Raw genomic sequence first — 21,600 nt, forward strand, 5'->3', positions numbered from 1 at the left:
GCGGCTCTCTCCACGGAGCCGGCGTTTGCCGCGTTGGGGGGGGGTTAGCGCCAGCCCCACCGAGCAGAGGCAGGCCCTCGCCCCGCCGCAACGGCGCGGCCGGCCCCTGGCGGGCGCCGGGAGGGACGGCCCGCCGCGCCCCGGAAGCGGCGGGGAGGCCGCCATGGGCCGGGCGGTGAGCGTGGCCACCTGCGCCCTCAACCAGTGGGCCCTGGATTTTGAGGGCAACCTGGAGAGGATTTTCAGAAGTGAGTGGGGCGGCGGCGGCGGCGGTACCGGCTTTGCTCCGCGGGCGCCCGGTCCCAGCCCTGCCGGAGCCCGCTGGCTGCCCCCCCACCCCAGGCCGTCGGGAAGCGTTCCCTCCGTCCGCGCGTTTCTGGTCGGGGCGGCAGCGGAGACCGGGCCTGTTTTATGCGGTCCGGTTCCCGGGGGGCGTCTGGGCAGGCCGGGCCGGGCCGGGCCGGCTGGCGTTTAATCCGACCGTTCTTCCAGGTATCGACATCGCAAAGAGGCGAGGAGCCCGGTACCGGCTTGGTCCAGAGCTCGAAATCTGGTGAGAGCGCTTTGCGGGTTCTGGGTGTGGTACGTTCCCAGTAAATTCCCGCAGAGCGGTCAGGAAGAGCATCAGCCACGTAGTACCCTAATGCCCAAAGCGCGCCGCTGACAGTGGAAAGAAGAACATTGTAGTTGCAAGCAGAAGATTGGTTCTCTTGTCTTGCAACCGTGGCTGGTACCGGTAATTTGTGACCTGTTTCAGCGAGTCTCCCTTCGCAGAAACTGTAGTGCTTTGAATTCCGCCTAGGCCCAGGCTGCTGCTCTTGAAGGGAATGTCCCAGCGGTGCCACCGAGTTTTAAATGCTCTCTGGAGGGATGATGTTAACTGCGCTGCTTCTGCATGTTGTGTATAAATTGCCTATGTGGATAAGGTGTTCCTTGTCTGGAGTAGTTCTGGTCCCTCATCTCTGATGCTGACGTTGGCTGAATTTTTTATTTCTTATGTTTTTATACGCAGTGGTTACGGCTGCTCGGATCACTATTATGAGTCTGACACGCTCTTGCATTCGTTTCAAGTTCTGGCAAAGCTTTTGGAGTCTCCAGCAACTCAGGATATTATCTGTGATGTGGGAATGTAAGTTTTTTTGGTGTAAATGGTATAAAGGGGTAGGTCTTTAGGAATGGTTCTCCTCCTGTGTTTCTGGATAGCGAGGGCTCTGCACCAAACTTTTAAACACATCTTAGGAACTGTGCTGCTTTCCCTTTTGCTTACCATGACTAGGACTGTGACGTGCAAAACACTTTCTGAAAGATAGTCCTTTCAGAGATTTCTGGTGGTTGAGCCCTTCAAGAGAGAAATAGGATAATTACAGTTATTTATTGGGAACCTTAATGGCTGGGCCCTATTGCCATGGGTAAGACTTTGTATTATACATAATGCAAAAGGCTTCAGAGATTTACTCTCTTTCAGGAATGTCAGGGCTCACGTAACTTGCTTTGACTGACAGGCATCTTTAAGCAACAGACCCATATGGCAAAATCACTGAAACCGTTGCAAGTCACGTACTGACAGTGAACAGGGATAAATTATAACTGTAAAATTAACATACGTACACCTACTTGTTTTAGTACTGATATGAATGTGTAAAGCTAGCTTTATTTTGAACTGGCCTGGTAGTATCACAGGCAGTCAGGTTTGGTTAAATAAGGTAGCCAGGGGGATTCTTTTGGCCTGCTTGTGTTTCTCAGGCATGCCAGTGATCTGGCAGTTGTTGATGTATCTGAGACCGACAGAATGGTCAGTAACTCTGATTTTTGCAAACAACTACTTGAATTAAAACATTAGAAGCTAAAGCTTGATATATTTTTTTGTTTTATTCCCTTTAGTGATACAGTGTAGAAGTGTTGTCTTAAAAGTAGTTTTTGTGCAGTGAAGTAGATTCTGTAGCTGTTTTTTACTTCATTTAGTGAGCTTAGCCACTGGTAACTTCACTGCTTATTTTCACAGGCCTGTTCTGCACAGAAATGTTCGCTACAATTGTCGAGTGATCTTTCTAAATAAGTAAGTAGTTCTTTTCTTTTTAAATAAGTAAGTATTTTATAATAAGTAAGTTCTTTATGCATTTTGTGAGACAATACATTAATGTATCCTTTCAGAGACCTGTTTGGCCTTCAAGAAAGATTCTCCAGTGCTATGTAGAGCAATGGAGTTGTCTTCCTATCTGCCAAATTTTAGAGAGACAGCTAATGTTTTCTGTTATCTCTTTTTCCTATTTGAGTTTGTAGAAACTAAATTTCCACTGCTTTCTGAAAGACTCCAGGAAAAAATCCTTAAGTCTGCAAACAGAAACTTAAAAAATTATTGTATGTAGTAGTTGTTTAATATACATCATAATAGAAAAAAAGAGTTGGTACTGATCAGTGTTTTTATTTAGTCTTGTTTGGCTCTACATCAGGTCTTAACTCACCCTTTCTGTTTTATGTTTTAAGGAAAATTCTTCTGATCAGACCAAAAATATCACTGGCAAATGCAGGAAACTACAGGGAACTTAGATGGTTTACCCCGTGGAGCAAAGCAAGGTGGGCCGGCTACTGTTAAAATTGTGTTTAAAAACACAGCTTGCCGTTTGCAGCCACAGCAGAAGGATTGAAATCTCTATAGAAATCCATCAATGCTGCTACAGGGTGAGCAGCAAGACAGAGTCAGCTAAGCTACGTAATTGAAGCTCAGTTAGAAAGCTTATTAAGTACAGTGAAACTCTTAATTGCTGAGTTGGAAGGAAAAGTGTGGCTGAATGATCCTGCAACCAGTGTAGTAGTGTCATTTTCCTTGTGTCTACTTCCTAACTATATGCAGTTCAGAATTGGAAGAGCCTGTGTTTATCTGCTTGATTGCTGCATCCTGTTCAATATTAAACTGGAAAACAATGTGAAATGGATGCGCTCTGTCAGTATTTTAACAACTGCAGAGGATGAAAGCTACGTACCTTAGGATGATGCAAAAGATGCTTGATGCTCATCTCTGATGCCGTGCGCTCATCCAGTAGTCAGAGAACGGTTCTAACTTGATGGTCTCAGTAAAGTATTTCTGAGAGGGCCACTGAGCTTCTGTTCTCTTAACCTCAGTCAACTCCAGATGAGTTCTGCGTTACTCATGTAGTAACACTGCAAAAAGAGAAACTTTTATTTGGTATTTGGCTTGCATGGTGTCTTCTTTGTTAGGTCTAGTTTATAGCTAGGATGGAGCGTTGTTTAGCATGCATTTCTGAAGCAAAGTGGGATGTTGCTAACTTACAGTCTTAATGTTTCTGAATAATTTCACAGAAAGTATGAAGGTCCTTTTTTTTTTTTTTTTTTAAACATAACATAGCCCTGTACAACTGAAGTGCAATTTCTTTAATCAATGTTAGAAGGTGACACAATGTGGAGATTAGAATCAGTTTTTATGCTGTGATTTACATAACGATGTACTCACAACCTATAAACCTGCTTTAGGCATGTGGAGGAGTATTTTCTACCCAGAATAATTCAGGAAGTGACTGGACAGGTAAGTTTGTAAAGGATTTTTTTCTTTTCTTTTTAACTTTAGCATCTTCATTTAAATTGCTGAATCTGGAATAGAATTTGTGGCATAAAACTGTAGTATGCCAAATTCTGCTGTCAGTCACGTTGCAAATTCATAGGATTCAGTGATGGCTCTCAGATTAAATGAGAGCATAATTTAATCTTGTTTATATTGATATTTGGCAGCAAAACAAGTAAATTTTAAATTTGCCTCAGTTATTTATATATACAGGACCTTGAAGATTGTCTTATTTTGCACGGTTCTGGTACAGAGTTTATCTGTGCTTGAGACTAGAAATGAGTATATGTTTTGAGGTAAAAAAATAAAATTAAAAAAAATTAATCTTCTTGATTCAGAAGGGTCTAAAACTTAGGTTATTTCCCGCTAAAGCATGAGTGTGATTCCTAGCAAAAGACAGTATCTGTTTTGTAGATTGTTTAATTCAAAAGCAGTTGTCCTGTCCTGAAGCAAAGCACTGGATCTTAATACTACTGAAATTTCAACACAAAATTTCAGTACAGAGATTTGCAGTTTAGAGCTTTTTTTTTTAGCTTGGTGTATAATGAAGGAAGGTATAATGTGGTTGATACTGTGTCACTCATTTCACAGAAGTGAGTATTCAATTTTATATTTTTTTTAGATTTGTAGTAAACTTTTTGAATGGAATAGATTCTTCTATTACATGTGGGTAAGGATGTTCTTGTTTTTTCTCAGGAAACTGTTCCTTTTGGGGATGCAGTGCTAGCAACCAAAGATACCTGCCTAGGGACAGAAATATGCGAAGAACTCTGGGCACCAAACAGGTAAAGGAGAAGAAGAAATGAAAAGTAAATGAAAACATACTCTGGATCTGCCTGAAATAAATGTTTGAAAAATTCTGCTTATTATTCTTCCAGGTAGTATATCTTTCAGAAAGTGCCAGTAAGGTAAAATATAATTAGGAGCAATAAATACATCATGGGGAAGATTTCACTAGGCTAGATGCAGAGTGGCAAAAGAAATTTTAGGTACTTAAACTAAAAGAAAAGAAAAGAAGCGGAATGAAAAAGCTGACGTGAGGAAACAAATGACAAATAACTATAGTGCTCTCATTCCAGACATTGTTCAGCTTTTAGTTCAACCTGGTGTTGAAATGTCCTCTCTGGATCCATCTGTGTAACTTGATCTAGGGTCAAAGTGACAAAGTTATTTTGTATCAATTTGTATTATCAATCTTGTCTAGCAAATATAATCCTGTATTATTCCCACTTATTGTGCCTAGTTTGAAAAATTTGAGAGTACTAGTAGGTCTTTTTATTTACTTTATTCTTTTTGTCTTCGGCTTTGACCAAGTCCTCCAAAGCATTCCATTTAAGAGACAAATTTAGCTCTCTTATATTTGACAAGCTAGAGCATAGGCTTCTAGGCAACATCACTTTGAGATGTACCACTTATGTTTTTTTCTATTTAGCTGTTAGCTTAATCCTTCTGCTTTATTTTTTATCAAGCATCAGACAATGCATAAAGACAATGCAGAAGGAAACAACAAAAGGTCTCTAAGGGAGAGCAAAGCCTAGTGCCCTTAAGTAATATTTCCTGTTGTTATTTTAGTTCCTGCTACAATTTAAAGTTCTTCCCTACCACAAAGAAGATCCCATTCATAAAGGTCTGATGTAGGGTGGGGGTGGAGATACAGCTGCATGAAAGCTGTTGCAGTTAATGCAAAATAAACAAAATGTTCCCGATGTTTTTCCAAATCTCCCAATTACAGACATTAACTTCCTTGTAACTGCAGAAGGTGTGGCATGTTACAGGGAAAGATGTGATTTTTTTTTTGGTAGTATTTCTTTCTTTTGACAGTGGAAAAAATCAAAAAACAGTAAAAGTCTTTTCCTTCTTGTGGTTCTGCTTGCTTTTATGCTTTTGGGTTTACTGAGAGAGAAGGAAAATGGGACAACTGACCTTGCAAGAGTATCTCCATCTTACCTTTTCAGACCAAGATTGTCTTATTCTCTCTTTCTTTGGGACCCAAGTTTCCACAGACTAAAGTAGAAGGCATTTTATTTAGAACAGAATGAGCAAAAGCCCTTCTGCCCTCTGCAACCACTGCTGGTCTTTGGCAGAGTCAGGCCATGCAAGAAAACAGATGTTTTTGAGAGTCCTATCCTTGTTTGAGCTAAGACATGCAGAAAACTCACAATGACATAGATGTTTTTCTTTGTCAGTGGTTTTAAATGATACCTGCAGTATTCACAGCATAGTATTGCCAGCTGAATTTTTTTCTGCCTTCTGCTTTGACAGCCCTCATATTGAAATGGGACTTGATGGCGTGGAAATTTTCACTAACTCTTCAGGGAGTCACCATGTGCTGCGGAAGGCTCACACCCGGGTGGATTTGGTGAATTCTGCCACAGCAAAGGTATAAGCTTAAAAAAAATATATTAACTTCTTGGTTATGCACCTTTTTTTTTTTTTTTTTTTTTTTTTTTTTGCTTTTCAAAACAGTATCCTCTCCTTTGACAGGACATAGCACGAGTGTGGGGGCCTTTACTGTCCTTGTTAGTTTCTTGTTTTCTTACCTGTAATTACCTTCCCTGATTGAATCAGCTATAGGGGAAGAGCTCTCTAGCTGGGGGACTGTACTTCTTTGGCACACCCTGCTAAACATCATGCTCTAATGTGAAGCACTGTAACTTGTTTCCAGCTCTGTGACCCCAAATGCCAGAGGCTGTTTGATTGCAGGTCAGCTCTGTCTGGTCTGTGGAGCAGCAGACTAGAAGAGAGGCCATTTGGTATTTGCATAGGAATAGGGGAGATACAAACCTACCTGTGTGTGTGCAGGGGGAACTCCGTGACGAAACTTTGCATGGGACCTCATAGTTCTGCACTGGCATGCCAACTATATCATCTAGCTTTCATGCACATCTATAAAGAAGAGTCAGAATACATTAAAACAGTTTGGTAACTCCCAGCTCTGGTGACTGATGCTCCAAAAATGTATTTGATGTCCTCGATCTTAATTCCATTAGACACTGAAGAAAAAAAATATCGCACTCCTATAATGGATAGAAAATAGTTAATCAGGGTAACTGACTTTCAGTAATTGGAAGTATGAAATGCTGAATCCACTGCATAGAGAGTATAACCAGCTTGAAAGGGTGTTGTTGAATGCACATTCTGTGCAAAGGGCAAACAACCAGTGGCTGTGGTTGCTCCCTGTAGTTATCTGTGCCTAAACAGTCTCCCTCCATGTGCATTATGTACTGAATTGGCAGCTCGTTGCCAGCTTGTAATTTGGTCAACAAATTCCTGGCACTTACAAAAGCATCCAAAAGTCTCTTTCCTTTCCTTAAAATGGCAGTTTCCCTGTTCACATAGCAACATTATGTTGGAGAGAAATACCGGTAACTATCGGGAAGGGGAAATAGAAATCAGTGTTTAAACTCAGACTTCATGGATTTTTTTCCCCCGCTGTCATCTTCTTAAAATATATTATAGTCTTCTACTTTGAAAGTTCTGTTTATTTTAGAGAAGAGAAGACATTTAGTTATTAGACTGTAATCCTGTCTAACAGTGATGGGGGCACAAAACCAAAGTAATGAATGTATATTACACTGTGAAAAATGTTTGATTTGTACAACTGCTTTGTCAACGTGCTTTGGTTATATTTAACAGTATCTGCTCTGTCCTCAGATATCCAAACACAGCTTCTGTCATCATCTTCCTGCTTTTCTCGATCTCTATTTGAACTTAGAATTTAAATTTAGAAGTGCAGCCCTCTCTATTTGGGCTAAGGGAATGACTCTTGCTAATAACAGAAACTCCTGTCTTCCAACAGTGTGGAAGGGATAGAGCTCACTTACTACATTTATTTATGTAATTACTTGTTTCTGTCATGTATACCACATGCAAAGTACTTTTTCAAATGACAGGAGAGAGTCCCAGCATAAATCATTCACAAAGTAAAGACAGAGGAAGATTGTAAGAAGGACAGGAACAGAGAAATAATTTTGTCTTTTAACATTCTGTCAGGTGCTGTATTCTGAAAAGCATTTTTTCATCTGCATGTTTGTTTTCCTCCTAGAATGGTGGAATATATATTTTAGCTAACCAGAAAGGCTGTGATGGTGATCGTCTGTATTATGATGGCTGTGCCATGATTTCGATGAATGGAGAAACGGTTGCACAAGGATCCCAGTTTTCACTCGATGATGTGGTAATATATTCAACCTATAGCTGCTACTTACAGCTGAAATTAGCATGGCTACATTTATGCTCGACGCTATGCAGACGTTCCAGCTACGAAGTCCATGTCTCTAGACTAAAAAAGATGTATTTTTACTATGCTATTCAACTACACCCAAAGTTTTTCCTAGTCAAACTGCCCAGACCTGATCTACAGTAGCTCTCCTGCTTTTGCGAGCGAGGAAGAGCTGTCACAGTGGAGGAACTTCATGAAAATGTTTGCATATGCAATCACCATGTTTAGGAGAGACCCTGTTAACTTATATTCCCTTGTCTAAGAAAAAAGGGCAAAGATTGCGGTGTTCTAATTATGACCCAGGTTGGTAGACAAAATGTTTAATAGGTTGAGCTTCACTTCAAAGAGCCCTTTCTCAGTAGATCTGTCATCAAAGCTGTAGGTTTCCTCGCATTATGTGCCAAATTAATCTCTTTCCCCAGTATGCTTCTTGCCTTTTCCTCTTGTCCTTTGCGCCAACTGATGGGGAACCTATTGTTCACCCATCTGACAAGCGCTATAAATTTGTTGCGGTTTGTGAGCATCCTAGTGTACTCGGTGAAGTGAGTCAGTTGTGCTCGCTTTGTAATGGAAGTAATTCTACTGAGTCAGAAATGACTTGTGAATTGAGCATAAAAATCTGTGTTGAAAAAAGTTGCATGCATTCTTCTTCCCCAACATTTTTTGTAGTGCAGGCCTGTCAAACGTTGTTTATCTGTTTGTGTAGAATTAATCTAATGTTGAAAGCCTTTCCATAGGAGGTGCTGGTTGCCACGCTGGACTTGGAGGACGTTCGAAGTTACAGAGCAGAGATTTCATCTCGTAACTTAGCGGTAATAATCTTTACAGAGGTGATGTTTGTAAACTCTGCCAAGTTTGAATAGTTATTGAATTTAAAAAGTAGTTGCATGTCTTGATTTTTGCAGTATTCTATAGATCAGATATTTTATAGGTATGTGCTGCATTAAAATTGATGTCTTCCCAATTCTTTTGTACTATTGCTTAGGCAAGTAAAGTGAATCCTTATCCCAGGGTAAAAGTGAATTTTGCTCTGTCATGTTCTGATGATGTAGCTGTACCTACTTGTATGCCAATCCAGTGGAGACATCATAGTCCTGAGGAGGAGATCAGGTAAGCACATAGTGAATCTGTTGCTTGAAAATTATTTTGATTAAGAAAACCCAAAAAGCCAAACTCAAAAACTCAAACAAACAAACAAACAAAAGAGATAAACATAAGATCTTATTTATATTTAAGTAAAGAAAGTATCTCACTGGAAGACCACAGTAAATATGTTGACTTGCTTAGGTCTTATTCCATAACCCTGTTGGAATAAGCATATTCTGTAATTTCAGCCTTGGTCCTGCATGTTGGCTTTGGGACTATTTAAGGCGCAGCAAACAGGTAAGAACAACTGGTTTTGCTCTTTGCCTTGGCATACACATCATCTTCTGTGCCGTAGGGACAGTACACATTGCTATCCTGTGCTGTCGTTAATGCAAAGTGATGTTAGTCCAAGGTGCCAGGTTTGAGTTTTTCACTGGTAGCTCATTCAGACTTAAAACCTGTACGCAAAGTGTGACTTCAGTATGCTCTTCAGAACTTTTCCTCAGGAATCATGCTTTCTTTGAAAGCAACAGTCAAGCTTATCTAATAAAGGGGATTTCTTTTTTCTTTGAAACACTGTTTTTTCCAGTAAGGAAAATATTTCAGTGGCATAATGGAGATGTTTAAAATAAGCAGAGTGAGATGAACTAGAAATTCAGTTTAATAGTGAAATATATATGAAAAATTTCATCCTTTTTATTAGCTCTTCAGTCGTACTAGAGGGTAAAGACATACTGGAAGTTTTCCTAGCCAAAGGGTTTACACTGACTACGTGTTTGATTATCCAGTCGATGAGAGTTAAGAGGGTTTGCTAGGTCTGGTTTGTTTGTTTGTTTTTCCCCAGTAGAATATAAGCAGACTTGAACAATGCATGTGTAATTTTTTTTTACAAGAGTATGTTTGTGAATGGTACAATATATATTTTTCTAATTTTGCTATTTGGAATGTCTTCCTTGCTCTATTTTCAAGGCAGGATTTCTCCTACCTCTTAGTGGTGGAATTGACAGCTCTGCTACAGCTTGTATAGTATACTCTATGTGTCACCAGGTTTGCCTGGCAGTCAAGAATGGAAGTAAGTAGATATGCATGTCTGGCCAGCCATGCTTACTAATGGTTATGGGCAAGTTAATATTAGCTGGGTGCAGTAGAAGCAAGAGGTCATTAATGGTAGACTCTTGCCCAGTTGTTCTAGTGGAATCCTTTGTATCTGTTCAGAAATTCCAGCAAAAATGTGCGTCCAGATTTCAGGTTCTTTGAATTGGCTTAATAGTTTTCATTTTGGGTTTATGAATTGGATGTGGAACTCAGACTAGTTTCTGTCTAGAGTATCGTTCAAAATGTTGGCTGATGTAGTTTTGGGATTTCAGTTAATCATGAGAGTTTTCTCCTTCTATTAAATTCTGCACTACGAAACATGGTTAGGCATGGTTCAAGCTCTGAAACTGGCTTTAAATAGACTATAAGCATTTAGCTAAGCCTTTGTACATATTGGATCATATTTTCTATGAAGTTTCTTTAAGGCATAAAACAAAAGGATTTAATATTTCCATGCTCAAAATTAGGAGCAATATCGGTAATTCTTTTATTTGATATATGAAAATATGTTTAGGGAGTTAGATGATGGAGTTGTCTTATTTGTGAGGGGCAGTGTAAGTCTTAATTGGAATACAAGAAACATAAAAGTTACTTACATATCCTGGATAGCAGGAGTGCAACAATTTCCACTCTTGTTCTATTTCTTTTGCTTTGTCCTCAGATGCGGATGTGCTGACTGATGCGCGCAAGATTGTGAATGATGAGACCTATGTCCCTGAGGATCCTCGAGAATTTTGCAAGCGTGTCTTTACCACTTGCTATATGGCTAGTGAGAACTCCTCCCAGGATACTTGTAACAGGGCTAAACTTCTGGCTGAGCAAATAGGCAGGTACAAGTTGAGAAGTGCTGGGAAAAAAATCATGTTCTGGCAAAGACTTTCATATAAAACTTCTAAACTCTTAAAATGGGAAAAAGTAGGAGAGGAATAGTAGGTGTGTTAAGCAGGAGTATTACAGACATTATTATATAAGTGTGTAAATGTTAGGCAAATGTAGAAGCATTTGGTGAAGGACATGGAAATTTGGAAACAGGCTCTGGAAAGTGTTATTCTTTTCTAAGTGTCTTCATACCACATCTGAGATGATAGCAGCCTTAAAACATCATTTGATGGGTGGGGTTTTTGCTTTTTTTTAATGCTATTTTATATAGTCAGATTGTGCTAGTTGAGTCACTTCTGCTTGAATTCTTCTCAGCTATCACATCAATCTGAACATAGATGCGGCTGTGAAAGCTATTGTGGGAATTTTCAGCATGGTGACAGGTCGAACTCCCTGTTTTTCTGTCTACGGAGGGAGCAACAGAGAAAACCTGGCACTCCAGAATGTGCAGGTGTGTTTCATGTAGGCTGAATCAGGTCAGACCTTTTTTTTTTTTTTTTTTTTTGAAAGACTACAAAATGGTAAAGTAGCAAGGGGCCCCTTTGTCTGCATTGCTGTGAAAACCTGAACTTGTTTTGGTGTGTCCCTGAAGATTCATGGGCTTCCAGTAAACGCTTGGCTGCAGCAGAAATCTACAATCCCACATAACTCAGGAGAAGACCAAGATAATTACTGCTTGTGACTTTTAAAACCTGGTCAGGAGGAAATAGTACTTGCCTGTATCTCATCAGTAGCATTGGTCTAGTTGCTGTTTAGAAAAGCATCCCAAGAGAAAGTTGCCAGGTCAGGAAAATCAGCAGCAAAGTATTCTAATAGTTGAGTTTGAGTCCAGTAGGATTGTGGCAGCTCAAGACTCAAAAATATTGCTGATGTATACTAGACTTTCTTCTGGTGAATGTTAGCAGCCTTTAAAAGGCTCTGTTTGAGATGTCAAGCTTACCCATTCCAATTCCTAGATGTCCTCAGTTTTAGAAGGTAGAAACTTTTTTTACATCAGAAGGTGTTTAATGTTCAAAAGGCTTACAAAAAGCAGCTCAAATACACATTTCCAGTTATGTATTTTCATTGTGTCAGAACAGATTGGTGCTCTGCCTGGGTAGCGCTGGTGTATGTATCCTACAGAATCACAGAAAACATAGTTGCCTAGTTACTTCTAGTCCCTGGCTCCAGTTGTAGATTTTGTTGTCTTGATAGCTTTCTTTTTGGCCTGTTCTTGAAAGCTTCCAACCTAACCAGCAACTCTGTTTTAATTCTGCCTGAATGTTGATTATCGTGTTTGATAGTTTTTGTTAGCTGAGGACTTCATCTTTCTTCCCCTGCTATTACTGGAGAAAGCCAGCTGTCTCCTCTGGAAGCCAACACTGAATCCTTTATCAGCTTTTTGGCAATGGGATAGGCTTTAGTCACAGAGGAGCGTGGTGATTTGGTTAACATCGCACACAATTGTGCCTAGAGCTGGAGGCTGAATCTCAGTTCTGTTCAGTATTATTACCATCCTTGGAAAAAGTTGAGTTTCAGGATGGGGACAAAAGCAAAGAGAACTTCTAACAAATTTTATGTAAATAAATCCCTTCAGTCTAATACTCCACAAAAGGACGTGGTAGACAGATGGTTTATCTGCATACTTCATCCCTCATGGATCCTTATTAGTGCTTGTAGGAGGTAGAAAATGGCAACTACTCCCCATTCTGCAATTCAGAGTAGAATAAACTTGCTCAGTCATGTAAGTTTGTGCCAGTAGCAGATATTGAACCTGGCTTTCCTACGTGTGTTCGGCATCTTCTCCACAAGACCATCCTTCTTGCAGTTACACTTACCCCTCTCGCATTTTGTTCTTTATGGGTTTGTTTAGGGAATTGATTAGTAAAAGTGATTGGGAAGATATTATTTTGCTCTGTAAATTTGCTTTATTTTTCATTTTGCTTTGCAGGCTAGAATAAGAATGGTCCTTGCCTACCTGTTTGCTCAGCTGACACTGTGGACTCGTGGGATGCCAGGGGGACTTCTCGTGCTAGGATCAGCCAATGTGGATGAAAGGTTGGTGAAAGTTAGAAATCTAAAACCAGGTGAATTGGGAACAGGTCACTTCATTTCCTTGCAACTGTACCAAATCCCAGTGTACCTCAGAAGAGGTAACAAGCTAAGAATACACTAATAGCAGTGAAATTACTGAAAATAGTTGAATTGGCCTGAATGTAAAATTGTGTATTTTTCAGAAGTTTAGCCAAAGCATTGTCATAGTTTTCCAATAAAATGCTGTTCCTTCCTTAGCTGTTTTCAGTAGAGCTTACCTGTGTAGTTGACAGGTTAACTTTCCAATCTGTTATTTGTTGTATTTTCAATTACCGTATTAGGAATTAAGCTGTGAACTTTGAGTTGAAAAATAGATTTTTAAAAATCTGGAGTACTGTTATTAGAGCTGACTATTTGAAGATTAAAGCAATCCCCATAAGATTGTAGGATTGATAACCTCTAAAGCTGTGAAAGTAGCGTGTGCTGATTCTATGGGGTTTTTGGGTTTATTTTTTTTAATTGGTCAGGACAGTATTTTAATTGTTTTGCATCAAATGTATCACCTTAGCATGGGCAGTTTTGTAATGCTTCCTAATTGTTTAAAATACTGTCTTCTCCTGGCAATTTCATGGCTTTAGAATGGCCCTGTTGTAGCTGGACGTGTTTGCCCCTTACGTATAAATACATTTAACAATATGCAGTCTGTTTCTCCCTGTCTTTATACTAAATATATATGCTCTCTAGTATAAACTATTACATATTATGCTAATGTTACATTATTATTTACTATTACTATATAAAATTTCCTCTCTTGCTCAGTCTCCGAGGTTACTTGACGAAGTATGATTGCTCAAGTGCTGATATCAATCCCATTGGTGGAATCAGCAAGACTGATCTGAAGAACTTCATACAATACTGCATTGAAAATTTTCAGCTCACGGCCCTCAGAAGGTGAGTAGTGAAGCAGCGATATTTGGTGATTGTATTTGTGTGCAGCATATTGTGGACTTCACGGTTTGGTTTTCTCTACTAACAGAGCTAAGCTGCAGTAATATTGCAAATGCTAATAAAGTATTCTGCACATCCCTCTGTTTTTAAATGATTGTGTACGTGTACACAATGTAAATTGTTGGGTGCTGAAAATACCACCAATCTTATAGGAGTTACTGTATGCAAGCATTTGTGTTGTTAATTCCACTGAAGGAACTGTTTGAACCAAATGCTTTATGTTTTTGGTATAAGGCATTGCTTTTTAAACCTGGAACAACTTGCAAGTACCACTTCTTTAGAGTTATCTAGTTCTTTAGCAGCTTATGCCCTGAAAATGTTTTGAATAAAGCATTTGATTTTTAACAAACCAGACTGACTGTTAACTAGTACTCATGAGACTGGATAGAATTCATGTTTTTCTTTTTACCTTTTTCTTACAGTATCATGTCAGCTCCACCCACTGCGGAGTTAGAGCCCCTGGTGGATGGACAAGTGGCTCAAACTGATGAGGTAATGGGCAGTGACTTTAAAATGCTCTGGTAAGCCTTATCCCAAAATTTGTTTGTTGTCCAATAACTATTGTTTGCTCTTGTATGTATCCATGCTTATTGACAAACATGTTGTAAACAGTCTTAAAGCTGCTGACAAGGCACTACTATCCCATACCAGCCTTATCTATGTTGACAACAGTTTCCGAAACAGCAAATAAACTTTTTTTTGAATGATTTTATATTTGGGGCACTTAGAAAGATGGCTGTTCTGAAATTCAGTTTGTTTTAAATTTTCTTCATATCAAAAGAGAGTTAGGGCCTTACTGCTATTAAAACGACTGGTGGCAAAGCCCTTCCTTTTCTTCCCCTGTCCTTCTCTTTGCTGTCCACTTGGATAAGAGAGGGCTGGTAAGCCTAACAACTACCTCTAAGGGCTGTTGGATATTTAACGGTAGGGTATTGTAAAACTCTTTATGATAAAGCAAAGGGTTGCTGAACTAGAATTAGTGGTTTTCTTCATTTGGCCTTACCTTACTGATACACAGTACATTTAAGCTCCCTAGAAGGGAAAATGAACAAATGTCAGGAAAGAAATGTTTTCACTGGCCAAATCAAATACATTCATGGAACAATTTAAAATCTCCCATTTCAGAGAGCTTCTGGTTTTTTGTTTTTTTTTTTTCCTTCTGCTCATAATATTACTATCTCATTGTCTTTTTGGTCATTGGCAATTTCATTTTGGTGTTTCTTTGATTAAACTGGGTTATTGTAATTGCTCCATAAAACTATTAATTATAGTTTGCATAGTAAAGATTTTCAGTGACTTTCTGTGTGTGTGATTTCAGGCAGATATGGGGATGACATATGCAGAGCTCTCAATCTATGGCAAATTAAGAAAAATTGCAAAGGCTGGACCGTACAGTATGTTCTGTAAGCTGATTAATATGTGGAAGGAAATTTGTACTCCAAGAGAGGTAATACACACAAAAAAATTAAAAAATGAAAAAAATTCAAATCATGTAATATCTTTGCCAAAGTAGAGTGTATCTGGAAAAAGGTCAAGTAGAGTTCCTTTTGACTGAAAGGGATAGTTTAATTATTCTGTGTTTAGAGTTTGTTCTACAACTGTAGCAGAATATGCTGGAAAAACTGGTATGCATCTCTTAAATTAATGGAGCTTGTTGTCTGTGTTGCAAATTGTTAGAACAGTGACTGGGTAATTTGAAAACAATTACTTCAGAACTATACCCTCAGGGGAAAATTATTCTCTGAAATATACATGGCTAACTACTCTTGAAGCCTTTGGTTATGTCTTCTAAGACAGAAAATGGCTCTTGCTTTGAAAGGCTATCTACACTGAAGAGGTATCTGCTTTGCTGTTATGCAGTTCTTCTTTTCTTGGGCATGAAGGAAAAAAGTTCAGATTATAACCTGAGTTGCAGAGGCGAGTGCTTACTGTTAGATTTCTTACAAGGCACTTCCTTATTGGTAAATGTTAGGTGCAGAGACCGAGGTGGTGTCTGAAAATGGTCTTAAATGCCTCTTATAGGTAGGGTCATCCGCAGTGATTCGTACTAGTTGTAGTAGGTAATTTATGTAAATGTTAATGAAAAAAAATGGATGTGTAAAGCTAGAACACATTCTCAGCTAGACTTTTAAATACTAAGAATCTTCATCCCATTAAAAGCTATATTCTTTGTACACCAGGTGGCATCAAAGGTTAAGCATTTCTTCAGGATGTATTCCATTAACAGACATAAAATGACCACCCTGACTCCTTCCTACCATGCTGAAAACTACAGTCCAGATGACAACCGATTTGACCTGAGGCCTTTCCTTTATAACACCACATGGTCTTGGCAATTTAGGTGTATAGATAAACAGGTAAATGCCCTCTAGTTCTTGTATGGTTTTATATTTAAAGCCCTCGCAATGGGACAAGCCCAGTTCCAGTGAATCCCTAGCAAAAGACAACTAGCATTTAGGATAATAGTTATTACAGAAATAACTGTGATTGTTCTTTTCACATAACTGTGAGGCTAAGAATTCTCTGGTTTCAGTGTAGGCTGGTTTTTAAGTACAGCTTGTCATGTTGCTAGGAAAGCAAGAAGAAGAAAAAAAAGAGATATATGAACTGAGGCCAGAAACTAATAGGTGTACCCATACTCATGAAGTCTTGTGCTAATGCGGAGAGCAAGCTTACGTGTTCCGGTTTCAGTTCAGGACCCGTCTGAAGGGATCTGTTTAATCACGGGATTAAGACTTGACCTACATCTGTGTGGGAAAAGCCAGTAAGAGGCAGCAATTTGTTGTGAATGCTTCTCCCACCTGCTTCTACAACAATACCTTTTTCGAACCTTCAAGTCAGTTGACTCACAAATACATGTTTGCTCAAATACAGCAACACTAATGGTACAGTGCTTAGTTTGAGCACTGTGAGGTGTGGAGGGGCTCAAGCAACTATTGGAACCGTGCTTAGCTTTTTGTAGTTTTTAGTCACACCTTCGATGTTATTTTAATGATTTTTTTTGAGGCAAAAAGTGCTGGGCTGAAGAATTTTAGCACCTTGAAGTTTTTTCTGCCAGAGATTTTACACCTCAGTTGCTTTTAAGCATATGTTTATATATGCAATAAAATATTAATTCCCTCGTCTGTGAAATGCCAGACATGCTGTAATAGTGTTTTATTACCTTGAAGCCTAGGATAAAAGCTACCACGTGCAGTGCTTTTTTGTAGCTCTGTATGGTGGGGTTTTTTCCATCGTTTTGGATTTTTTCCTACTGAAGTCCAGGACAAAATTTCTTTTGGCCTCAGTGGGAGTTGGGTAAAATATTTTTGTAGGGTCTGGACCAAAATATAATTATTTTATGCTTATAGTAAATGTGATTAAGATCTTTTAATGATCCAGGATATTGTTACACTCTTTAACTAGATTTGTTTGTAATAGCAGTTGTGCTATGCAAGGGTACTAGCCATTGCAACTTACTCCTGAAAATTGGGAGTCAAGTTCTGAGGAAGAATCTGTTATGTAGGCAGCAGTAACCTGAACTGATAAAAGTTCAGCAGTAACCTGAACTGATAACTCATTTTTACGCATAGCTTTTTGCAAGACTGAAAAATAATGGCTTGCAATAATGTGAGTCAGATCTGCCCTATTGAAGAAAGGGAATATTGTAAGAGTTTCTGCTTATTGTGCATATTCAGCACAATTGTAATTCCCAAGACAATCACTCTCTAGGACAATGTCTCACTGATAATTATGCTCCTGGGACTTCATCAGCACTTAAGTTTTTTCTGGCATAGTAACAGGACTGTGAAAATAAGGCATAAACTCTAAATGACATAAAAAACACCTTTAGTTAGGTAATGCCAGGTTTTCTTGTGGAAGAGTCATGTTACAGCTTGATCTCATTGGTGAAGGGAAATGGTTTGGAGTGCTAATGATAGAGAAATCTGTTGGATTTGTGGAAAGTACTTTTCTACTTTGCATGTTTGTAGTGTAGTCAAGCCAATTTAGTTATCCACTGTTGGAGCGCAAAATTCCCTCTGTATTTGCTGCAGAAGGAACAGGGGTAAGAGGAAGTTGAGATCATAGCATTTGCTGTGGATTGCCAGATTTGTCCTTGTAGTCTTAATGTCATTCAGCTCTACCTAGCTGAAGGTTCCGCCTGGCTGATGAAATGTCTAGTGGTTTAGAGCAACCCTAGGAACTCCAGTAGCACTGTCTGTAGCTTCTGCCTTTGAGTTATGCCTGAGGTAAAGGATGTGTGCTCAGAGCATGCACTTTAACAATTTCTAGGTGCCAAAATGTTCAGTGGAATTTTAATAGCTGGCATAATTTGAAGGAACTGTGACATAGTTCAGAAGAAAGCTGGCACATCTACCCCCAAGGATTATGTATCTGCAGCCTGTCTTCTGCTTTTTCCCGTGCTTACTGGTCATACCACAACATTAGCTGCGTTTGGTCAAAATGAAAGATTGATCAACCTGAGTATCGTTGTGCATCACTTTCATGACCTGTAGCAGATGTTGAAGCAAGAACATAAGAACAGGGAATTTATAATATGACCCTCCCTTTATATGCCCATAGATTTGGGGAATGTAGAACTGAATTTTCCAGAGTTAGAGATAACATGCAGAACATCGTGTTTACTTTGTGCTCTTGGTCTATCCTCCATGAATTTGTAGAATTCTTTCTGAAACTATTTATGTTGTTAGTGTTAACAACAGCTTAGCTTAATTAAGGTAATTCCTTTTTCTTAAGATCAGTGAAGGTCAGTTTTATAAAATTGTGTATGTGTCCATGAAAAGCATTTTCTATGTTCGTTGTAATTATTCTAGGCTCTCTGTTATGGGCAGTGTTCCAGGTTATGGCCTGCTCTGATCTGACAGCTGTCACTGAAAGGGGCAATCTTGCCTCCCTTCCTGTCTCTCCTGGCTTCTCAGATGGCTTTGGTGCTTGTCTCGCTCCTTGGTCAGCCAAATGAAGTCACCAAGCTGACAAAAAACTAGGAACTGATGGGAGCACGTAGCTGAGGGGAGATTAAGGGAGTGGGTGGGAAGAAAGTTTGACCTTCTCTTTTGACTGCAACTGAACACCCTGTTCAGCTCAGTTGTCCCCTGCAGTGTATCCCACCGTCAGTTCCTGGTAAATCTGGGCTCTACACTGTTTTGTGATGGAAGCCTGAAAAGACAGGAGAGATTAAACGCAAACTTATTTTTTACTATTGAATCAGTTTCCTTTTAACTTGCAGGTATCCAAGCTAGAAAAAAAGGAAGGAATTTCTGTAGTTGAAGACGTGGACTGATCTGCTGTCTTGTTTAACTGCGGTAATTAATTTGCTAAGCAGAATGTTCAGAACTGGAGTATACTGTGATGATGAGCAGAGATGACCCAAACAATTGTTGAGATGACCATTGTAAATGGTATTTGTAATCAGGTCCTTTTTTTTTTTTTTTTTTAATTGACTCCACGTTGTTCCCAATATACTCAAACCATAGTTTGGCTAAGGAATCATTTATTAAGAATTTTCATCAACTACTGGAGTTAATTGCCTTTAATTGCAAATATTTGGATAAGCCCATCAATCATAAATAAATGCAGGGTAGTCTTTTGTGAAAGTGAATACACATACAAATATTAAGTTTGGTTTTAGTAATTTGGATATGATTTTTGAGTAACATTCAGCTGAAAGTATAAAATTTTAACAGTTCTGGCATGTGCTGTTGAGAGGAAAAACTCATTTTACTTTGCAATACACTTTTAATTTTATAATGCTAATTGACTCAGTTCTTATTTTAAATGTTTTTATTTATCTAGCATTGGCTATGTAGACTGGTCCAGTGTTTTGAATGGCCACGTAAGGTCTAATTCAGCAGATATTGGAAGCATGTCTAACTTGAAGCAGATGGGTATTCTCCTTGTTAGCTGGATCCAAATTAGAGTTCAGTTTCTTGTTTTTGCATCTACTTGCTGTGTAACTTGTGGCAATTAACTTTAAAATCTCTGACTTAATTTTCTCAGAGAGGAGCAATACCTACTTCATCAGGATGTTCAGGGATTGTCTGATTGTTATTGCTCTCCAAGATCCTCATCAGTATTTAAAGGATTTTGAATAAAGTTTGCATGGTGTCTTTTCCCTCCTGGCATTTTTGATGTGTAAGGGTAACTTGGCGTACCTGAAATAAAAAATGTCTTCTGGTGCATGGTATCTGGAATAGAGAGGACACGAGTTTGGTATCCATGCCACTGTTGTCATTCCTATATGCTCTGGTGCTGCCTGTCCAGGAGGTGTGATCCGTTATCACTGACCATGCCATCAATGAGTGGTTGGACTTGCCCACGTAATCCCTTTACTGTTGGAATCAAGCTCGCTGGGTGTAAAACATCTGGGAATGGAGTGAGTATTGCAGAATGAAGTATAAAGGCAGCTTCCTTTGAGCTCAATTAGTTTGTTACCCACCTTCTACCTACTGTTTGCAAAAAGTTACTTTAACTTCACTGATCTTTTAAATGTGTCCAGTGCTGTGGAACAATAAAAAAGGTACAAGGATAGGCTTGTTCCTTCAGTTGAGTCACTTTTTTGCTTGTTCATTTAATGTTTGGCCATTTTCATTGCTTTTTCTTAATTTGATTTGAAAGGTGCACTTTTAATAGGGGAAACAAGAAATGCATTTCTGAGATTCTGGTCAAACGATGCTATAACTGCAACACCAGGGGAGCTTAAGCCAAGCTAGACTTCTGTTAAAATGATCGTACATTGTTCTAATGGAAAATGTCTGCCAAAGGGCATGTTCTCCACATTTGTTTTCCACAATCCACAAAGACAGAGTTGATTCACTTGAGGTTGAAGATGCTGCATTGTTCTTGGTGGGTTTATTATACAGTATTCGTTTAAATACATAGCTAACTTACCTTAGCGGATGTTGCTGGTCCTAAGAATGTTTGTCTGACATAAAACCCTAGCTGAGATTCGCCTTCCTTTACCGTCAGTTGGGTCCTTCCACTTCCCCTTTCCAGCCAGAGAGAGTGGATGAATTTTGAACAGAAGTTCAGGAATCTGTTGTATATCTGAAGGCTTCTTAATTTTTTTTTCTTCCTGAAGTTATTGATTCTCTTTCCTGACAATCACAGAAGAGGAAAAAAGGAAACATTTGCTTTCGTTCAAATAAAAAATAATAGCAAAAATAATACAAGTTGATGTGCGTTCCCTGTTACTGTGGTTACCCTGAATATTTCAGACACTTAGCGAAAGGACACTTGTGTTTCTTAGCAATGGCACTTATGGCATGTGTGCAAATTGCATTTTATTTCTTACCTGCTAGTGCTGAATACAGATTGTACCAGCCCACCGCTGCTTTCCTTTTACTATCCTGAAATTTTCACTGTACCTGTTCCACCTGATGCCTCTAGTTCAACTGTTACCAACACTAACCCCAATTTTATCAGTGCTTTGCTGTCTGCTGGGAATGGGAACTAACATGTAACTGCTGCTCTTCACTTTTTACTAGTGATGACTATTATGGTAAAGGTAATGTCATGGAGTTTTCCTTTTTACCTTAAGCTCTCCAAAAAGGCTGGATCTTACCCTGGATCTTAGGCAGAAGTCAGTGTAAAACTGTGATTTTTTTGACCCATCAGTTCAGCAGCTGAAGGCAAAAACTACCCCTTCGCTAATTAAAGAGTAGAGGATGGACCTACTTTTACTGCTCAGGTTGGAATACCAAAAGGAGGGATTGATACACCT

General features: G+C 39.1%; 1 protein-coding gene and 1 long non-coding RNA gene across 4 annotated transcripts; one reads left to right on the forward strand and one right to left on the reverse strand.

Annotated features, from left to right (window-relative positions):
- The first annotated feature begins 11 nt into the window (after positions 1-11).
- NADSYN1 (NAD synthetase 1) lies at positions 12-20,406 on the forward strand. Of its 3 annotated transcripts, none has more exons than XM_030038913.2 (22): positions 13-77; positions 158-248; positions 493-553; positions 1,013-1,129; positions 2,003-2,056; positions 2,485-2,574; positions 3,490-3,541; positions 4,274-4,362; positions 5,840-5,957; positions 7,623-7,754; positions 8,537-8,611; positions 8,785-8,909; positions 9,134-9,182; positions 9,855-9,957; positions 10,642-10,810; positions 11,175-11,310; positions 12,790-12,896; positions 13,692-13,823; positions 14,303-14,372; positions 15,199-15,327; positions 16,061-16,237; positions 19,090-20,406. In XM_030038913.2, the coding sequence occupies exons 2-22, from the start codon at positions 164-166 to the stop codon at positions 19,159-19,161; spliced, it is 2,142 nt and encodes a 713-aa protein (XP_029894773.1). In that variant the 5' UTR covers positions 13-77; positions 158-163; the 3' UTR covers positions 19,162-20,406. The 3 variants fall into 3 exon arrangements, 2 of the variants coding, with proteins under 2 accessions (XP_029894773.1, XP_029894774.1); XM_030038914.2 differs by having other exon boundaries at positions 15-77; positions 19,108-20,406; XR_003926898.2 differs by lacking the exon at positions 19,090-20,406 and having other exon boundaries at positions 12-77; positions 14,303-14,401; positions 16,061-16,104.
- On the reverse strand, positions 2,403-10,655 carry LOC115351756. The gene is made up of 2 exons (XR_003926899.1): positions 10,577-10,655; positions 2,403-3,159 (listed from the first exon to the last, which is right to left on the reverse strand). It is a non-coding gene; the product is annotated as an uncharacterized LOC115351756 (long non-coding RNA).
- Positions 20,407-21,600: the final 1,194 nt, after the last annotated feature.

Source organism: Aquila chrysaetos, chromosome 16 (genome assembly GCF_900496995.4).
Source record: "Aquila chrysaetos chrysaetos chromosome 16, bAquChr1.4, whole genome shotgun sequence".
Lineage (NCBI taxonomy): Eukaryota > Metazoa > Chordata > Aves > Accipitriformes > Accipitridae > Aquila > Aquila chrysaetos.

Excerpts from the sequence above, each read along its gene's own strand:
- NADSYN1 (XM_030038913.2), top strand. The coding sequence starts at position 164 with ATGGGCCGGGCGGTGAGCGTGGCCACCTGCGCCCTCAACCAGTGGGCC. Across the intron at positions 9,183-9,854 it reads ATTTAAGGCGCAGCAAACAG|GCAGGATTTCTCCTACCTCT; the intron begins GTAAGAACAACT and ends TCTATTTTCAAG. Across the intron at positions 16,238-19,089 it reads TTAGGTGTATAGATAAACAG|TTTCCTTTTAACTTGCAGGT; the intron begins GTAAATGCCCTC and ends CTATTGAATCAG.